The sequence below is a fragment of the Gavialis gangeticus genome, unplaced genomic scaffold (genome assembly GCF_001723915.1).
Source record: "Gavialis gangeticus isolate Ggan-Ray unplaced genomic scaffold, GavGan_comp1, whole genome shotgun sequence".
Lineage (NCBI taxonomy): Eukaryota > Metazoa > Chordata > Crocodylia > Gavialidae > Gavialis > Gavialis gangeticus.
In genome coordinates, this window is record NW_017729027.1 from 37155762 (window position 1) to 37163106 (window position 7345).

Sequence of the window (7345 nt, forward strand, 5' to 3'; positions counted from 1 at the left end):
GCTGCCTCTCTCGCCAAAGAGCGGGCTGTGGTCATGGAACCCAAAGCCTTCCCGATGACACCAGCGCCGCAGACTTTGGTTGACTATGTGGATCCTCCTCTCCCTTCTCAGCCCATAGCCCAAAAATGGGAGGATTGACAAGAACACCACCTATGCCCCCAGACCCTTTAGCCCCGCTCCCAAATCCCTGTAGCGCCTCATGACCCGGCTGGGAGCACTCCAAGCAGTGTCATTGGTGCCGACATGAATAAGCATAGTGGTCTGTGGGCTGGAGGAGCTTTGGGATCTTCTCCGCAATGTCCCAGATGTGGGCCCCCGGGAAGCATCAGACTTCCCGGGCTAAGGGGTCAGGGCGGTAGATTGCCCCTTAGTCCCCCTCAGGATGGAGTCTCCCACAACAATCACCTTACATTTTGTTTTGGGGAGAGCGGGGACGGTAGCTGCAGCTGAGCCTGTGTTGCCTGTGGGAGCTGGCATCTCAGCAGGCTCTGCTGGAGCAGCAAGAGGTACGTACCTGTTGCTAAGCTCCGGCAGGGCAGGGGTGTTGGTGCGGCAGGCCTTAGCACCTTTGACCACCTTGGTCCATGCCTCTGACTGGACAGAGTGGGAGGTCCCAGAGTCCTCCTTTGTCCTGGAGGGAGATGGTGGTCTACCCTCTGGCTCCCAGGGGAGAAGGGCCTGGCAGTAGAAGTCAATCTCCTGCTCACAGTCCCTGATGGCACGCAGTCTCTGGACTGTGGCCTGGAGCTCCTCCAGCTGGTGCGCCAGAGACCCCAAAAGGGAGAAGACCCCACATGGGCAGGTGGCCATGCTCCTGGGCCCCAGAGCCTGAAAAAGGGACAGGCAGCCCCCGCAGCCAAGAGCCAGGGGCTCCATCTGTGTGGAGCCCGGAACCATGGGCTCCATCTGGGTGGCGAGGGGGGGGCCGCAGAGCCCGAGGGGACCCTCGGGGTTTGGCGCATGTCCATCCATGTCATGCCTCTGGTAGGCTAGCTATGGCTGGGACTGTCTACCCTGGGGAGTTTGCAGGCAGGGCCTCGGGCCCTCCTGTACGCCCTCCTGCGTGAACTCTGTGCTAACTCACATGCCGGCAGACAAGCGCTCCTGTTTGTGCAGCCTGTTCGCACGGCTCCAGTCGTGTGGCTCCCTGGGGGGCTGGGCCAAGTAGGGGCCTGGGCGGGGGCTTGACCCGGCCCGGCTCCACGCAGCTGCCTCTTCCCACTCAGAGAGGGGTTAACCCTTGGGTTAACCCTCAGCACTGATATAAAGAAAACTTTCTGTATTGGAAATCAGCCTGATGCGGCTAATAATTTGTTCAATAAATGTTGGTGCATGTGCGCAGCACAGCATTTAAGCAGTGAGGAGTCAGGCTGGCAGCATGGAGAGCTGCTTGCAGCTGGTAAGTGGTATGGTGGGAGGGGATGTGAAAAGGGTTTGGGGGGGAAAAATCAAGGCCCCTGTGGTGAGGGAGGGTGTGGGGCTGGGACAGTTGTAGGGAGAGACCAGCCAGGGCATGGGACAGAGATGTGGTTTGTGGAGGGGAGGGGTCAGCTCCTGCTACTGTGTGCAGCTCATCCAGTGCTTGCCTGCTCGTCGGGCGGCTCTAGCTATTGCTTCTGCCACTCGTCTGCGGGGGCGGAGCATGTTACCCTGAATCTGCACAGGGCGGGCTGGGGCTGGGGCTGTGCCAAGCTCTTCCCAGCGGAGTGGGCCTGGGTTGGCCTGGGATGTGCTGGAAGAGGGCTATGGAGGGAGTGGGGGGAAGCTATGACAAATTTTGGGGTGGCTTCCCCGCCCCCCCATGCACAGCCCTGCCCTGCCCTGTTAGGAAGAGCTTGGCATAGTCCCAACCCCAATCCAGGGGCACACGCCCCACCCATGCCCTCTTGCATGAGCGGCAGAAGCAGTGGCAGGAGCCACCAAATGAACACCAGACAGTCCACACACAGTGGCAAGAACTGCCCCCCTCTCCCCTTTCCTGTACCCTCCAGATGAGCCACAGCTTTGCCCCGTACCAGCCTCAGCCCTCAGCTGCAGCCCACCCTGCACTGTGCAGATCTGGGGGGCACACACCCCTTCCTGCTCCCTGGACAAGCTGCTTGCAGCTCTGTCCCGCACCTCTCCCCACCCTGACTGGGCACCATCTGCCCCAGCCTTAACCTCACTCCCTCCCTCATCTCGGGGGTCTTGATCTACACCCCTTCCATCCCTGCTTCCCCTTCCACCACACCAAACTTACCAGCTGGAAACAGCTCTTCAAGCTTAAGAACTGCGTATCGGAAATCAGATCGGTATCAGCCAGCATGCCTCCTTAAAAATCGGCTGTTGGTATTGGCCTCAGTAATCTCTCTTGGTGCACCCCTACAATAATACCATATTTATTTACAGGTAAATAAGGAAGTTTACTTGACAGGATATAGGACATGGTGAATAGCTGCTCCTCTGGTTAAGCTTACAGTTAATAATTTTGCACAGGTTGGCTCTAAGATAATTACCAATTATTCATATCAGTATTTTCCCACTGGTGCCACTTATCGACAATGGTGCTACACTTTAGTAGAAAGAAGCTGTTTGATTCTGTGAGGCATGTTTAACCTTTGAGAAATGAAATAAAACCCATGGTTTCCAGTGGAACTTAGTTCATCTTAGAGAAACTAACAAAATTGTATCTAGAAATCCTAGCTTCAAAGTCCAAAGACTTCTGATAGGTCAAGTCCCCATCTTCTGGAATCTAATAAATAACTTCTGGGATTTTTCTCATAACTAGGTTGATGAAAATATGAAGGTAGCCCAGAAACGAGATGCTGTCCGGCAGGGGATGTTTTATTTCAGAAAAGATATTTGTAAAGGTACTGAGCTTGCTGTTTTCAGACATCTTCTTAAAGACCAGTTCAGGAAATGCACACAACTAATTGGTTTTTCTTTCCCTCCTTTCCTTATTAGGTGGAAATGCTGTTGTGGATGGATGTGGCCCAGCTCAGAATGGGACAGATACAGATGCAGAAGAGTACATCTTAATGAGCATAGATACTATCATCAATGGCAAGGTGGTGGCAACTTAAATTTGGAATCCTGAACTAGTTTTCCTATTCACAAAGTAACCCAACATGTTAATTTTGACCATGTGTTATCTTATGCAGGAAGGGGTCTTTCCTGGTTTAATCCCTGTTCTGAACTCTTACCTTGAAAACATGGAAGTGGATGTGGACACAAGATGCACCATTCTAAACTACCTGAAGTTAATAAAGAAGAGAGCCTCTGGTATGACTAACACTTGGTTGGGTGCAGAAGAAACTAGACCTTGACATTCCTTTTCCCCCACCATGTGAGAAACAAGCCTCTCAGCTGCTTTCTGACTGTAATCACTGTACCTGCCTCATATAGATACTGTTACTTTTTGCACCTATTGAAACATATGGCTGAAAGAGACCATCTAGGTCTGGAGTGGGGCATTGCAGTAATGAAGGGTGGTTTTTTTTTCCATTTGGTCTGGTTTTTTTTTAATTCCAATTTTGACTTCTTCATAATATCCTTTCTTTTAAGCATGTTAACATCTGCTTTGTAATTGTGTTGCATGCTTATTGTTTGTACAGTGCATGAGACGCAGTGCAAATGTGAAGGTTTATATACTTCATTCAAAATCGGGTAACTACAAGGAAACTGCTTATGCAAACACCACAAGTATACGAGTTTGGCTGCATATTATTTTGGGTAATACGGTTAGGGACTGCTTTTCAGTTTTATAGAAGATGAATCTTTTAATGCATGAGTTACCAAATCAGTTTCTGAATCCATGATTTCACACACCAAGAAAAGGCTTATTGAGTCCCTCCTCAATTTTTTAAAATGCCTTTAGCAAGGAAATAATTTTGTAAACAAAATTGCATTTATAACAAAGGTGCTTAACCTCTGGTCCATGAGCCAAATGCAACCTGCACAACCACAGCATCTGGCCCATGGGTCAAGAAATTTGGTGGTGAGGAAGCAGTAGCCATCAATACTGCCACTCTCCCTTGTTGCCAAATTCCCATGTCCCCTTCCCTCCATACAGCTGGTTTGGGGTCAGACCAGACCCTTTTCCCTCTGCGACCCAGTTGAGGCCAGGCTGTTCCTCACCCCACTCCCCATGGCCACTGCAGCCACCCTCAGTGACAGATCAGGGCCACATGTAACACCCATTCTTTCTGTGCGCCAGCCTGGCCCACTGTGTAGGAAAGGTTGAGCATCACTGCATTGTAACATTCTTTCTACCATTAACTTTAATACTGCTGGTAGATACTCTTGCATTTGCTTTGTTAAATCTCAAAGCATAATTTGTTCAGCATTTTTTTTGTTGTGTTGGCTTTTATCCACTAGCAGCACCTTTCAAAGGACCTGGCAATACTCTGGTTGAGAATCGCTGGTCTAACTCTAAACCTCAGAATGAAGGTATGAGTCTAGTCAAACGTCCACCTGAGTTTACATGTCCTACAGGGCTGCTGTTAAGACAAGCCATGTTCTGTAGTCATACTTCTCCTTTTTTGTGGTATTTCCAGCCACTCTTGACTAACCACATCTGAATGACCAGTTGCCTGTTTATAGTTGGGTCTGATGGGACTTGCCTTTTGCCTAAGTCTGAAACAAGGTTCAGACTTGTGCTTCTGGGCCTTAGCTTTCATGCCACTGCACCTGTACAAGACTTTGTATGTGTGTGTAAATATGGAACTAGAAATATTTGTGAGTATAATGTACTTAAGTAGATGCTAAAAGAAGAATATCAGATGTCTAAAATATGACTTCTATTTCAGGAGAGTTAATGACAGTTGCCCGGTGGATGAGGGAGTTTGTTGCTAATCATCCTGACTACAAGCAAGATAGTGTGATAACTGATGAAATTAATTATAGCCTGATTTGGAAATGCAACCAGATCGCGCAAGGACGGACAGAGTGCCCTGAATTACTTGGAGCAGGATTTAACAAAAAACACAGTGGAATTAAAACTGGTTCTTCTTAATGAAATGCTTTCTAGCAGTTGTAGAAAGTATAAGCATTCTAGTGAAGCACTAGGTATAGTACTGTGACTCCAGTACAGTTTTGTGGTGTGAAGACCAAAACAGGTAAAACTGCACTATGAAAAGGGCCAGTCTGCCTAAATATTTGTTTAAGGCTTCATAAAATGGATATATTCTTATTGCTGAGGTTTATACAGTGTATCTGTAAATAGTAAAATATTTTTATGATTAACATCAATGTATTTTAATAACATTGTACCTAAAGTTATTGTGAACCAGCTTGTAACTTTTTTTATGCTCATTCTGGAAAAAAGGACTGTCTTGAACAGCTATGTAAATGTAATGTAATGGTACTTGTAAATTATATATGCATTCCAGATATTGAATGTTTACTGTAATTTTTTTTGTTACCTGGAATGTACTAAATAATCTACCTTATTTTAAAGAGTTTTTGGGGACCTGACTCTCAGACTTCCCTTCCCAGTCTGTTTTTAAAGGCTATTTAAAAGAAATGAACATATTCTACCTATTCCACTTTGCAGGAATCCCTCAGGTACCACAATACCTGCATGCACTCATCAACCACAAAACCAGTAGAATCTGTTCAGCCTTCCCTCAAATATGCAAAATCTTTCTGTTTCCTGATAGCCAGAGCTCCAAGAATAGGCTTGCCTCATACCCTACAAGAATCATTTGCACAACCACACACCATGTGCTCTTAAAGCACCTTTTATTGAATGCAGGGTTGGGGGGGGTTGTTTTTTTTTATTTTTAATTCTGTTAATTCCTCATACTCCAGCAATTTCCGGAATTCATTTTTGCCCTGAGCTTATGTTTTAAACAAAAGGGGCAGGGAAGCAGGGGAAGGGCAGAAGAGCTGGAATATTGAGAAATGTTTAAGTGAAATGAAATGTTCTGGATGCCAGATCTATTTTGTGCAGCTAATTGTTTTTTCCCCTTCTTCAATTGCTGCTGTTTCTAAACAATATGTTGAGGAGCACATAAAATAAATAGTAAAACAAATGAGAGAGGTATTTGTTCCTCTTATGTCTCTCACCCCTAATTATAGTCAAGGTATTGCTTGTTAGCATGCTCATTTCCTATAAACTACTTTGAAAGGTAGCAGAGAGTTGTAAGAGAAGCCTAATCCTTGCATTAAATTGTTTGAAAGAAAAATCATGAAATGCACTAATCCTTTGAATCAGGAGCCTAAAGTATAGAGAGATTGTAAATAATTTAAAACTTGGCCATTAGAGCTGTATAACTTAAGTTTCATGGGGGCTTTTTACTTTGTTTCCTAACTGGCTTCTTAAAGTGACTTCCTGCTTGGTAGATTATGCAACACTTAATACAAGCATATATAAATACCTACTATGTAATTTTTAAAAGGAACTAATGGAAATTTGCAGTGAAGCTTACCAGGAAACAGCTTGTATGTATTGATATTAGAATTTGTGCTGTGTTCATAGGTGTGGTTTAGAGAATAAAAGAATGCTTCTTTCTGCTACTGGTGATTTTTATTTTAATTGGGATGTAAGTGACAGGTGTATGCCCATTTTAGTTGGCAGAATAACAAAACAAAAATTAGATTTGCAATACAGTGGTCATTTCAATGTATACGAGTCAATAAATATTGGGTCTGAAAGGAAGAATTTTGCTGTCTGGGTCTTCCCAATTGTTGGATCATGCTGCTCTTGGTCATTTTTTTTTTAAGTGGCTAATCCTGAACATTATCACACCATGTAACATAAAATTCCTGTGCTTCCTTTTGATGACTCATTGCCACAATCAGGAAATTTCAGCAGAATCAGCTGTCAGGGAAAGTGTCCCATCAAAATGCCAGCAGAAAGCTGTAAGGAGTGGTATGATCAACAGACACTACTCTTGCCTTACACTGATGCTGAATCAGTTCTTGAGCCTGATAGGTCTGACAGCCTTGCAATTTACTATCAGTTTAAGACACTGAACCAAATGTGGCTTGCAAATTTTGGAAATATGTTTTGATAGAGAAACCCCTAAAGCTATAGTTTGCATCTAAGGAAGATACGTGTCACTATTGTTTCTAGGGGTGTAGGTTGTAGCCGTGTTGGTCTAAGGACATAGGCAGACAAGGTTCTTTGTGTAAATCGAATGTCTTTTATTAGACCAACTTAAATAGTTGGAAAACAATTATTAAGCAAGCTTTAGGGTTCAAAAACCCTTTGTCAGGCTAAGGAAGTTTCAGCAGTTGGTGTGTGCTCTTCCTGGATGGAATGAAAAGTAAAGAAGCCAGAGGCTGGTCTGGTATGCATGCGAGACAGGCAGTCAGTGAAAATGTAGATTGAGGAGTCAAAGGGTGAGACAGGCGGAGGGTG

The 7345-nt window shown here is 45.4% G+C and overlaps 1 protein-coding gene across 6 annotated transcripts in view; it reads left to right on the plus strand.

Annotated features, from left to right (window-relative positions):
• GCLC (glutamate-cysteine ligase catalytic subunit) overlaps positions 1–6498 on the plus strand; it is a 64308-nt gene extending 57810 nt beyond the window's left edge. For all 6 annotated transcript variants that reach the window (XM_019520567.1, XM_019520568.1, XM_019520569.1 and 3 more), the window contains 4 exons: positions 2768–2849; positions 2944–3047; positions 3141–3261; positions 4788–6498. In XM_019520567.1, coding sequence (XP_019376112.1) covers positions 2768–2849; positions 2944–3047; positions 3141–3261; positions 4788–4993 — 513 coding nt within the window. In that variant the 3' untranslated portion in view covers positions 4994–6498. The remainder of the gene's footprint in view (positions 1–2767; positions 2850–2943; positions 3048–3140; positions 3262–4787) is intronic.
• The last annotated feature ends 847 nt before the right edge of the window (positions 6499–7345 follow it).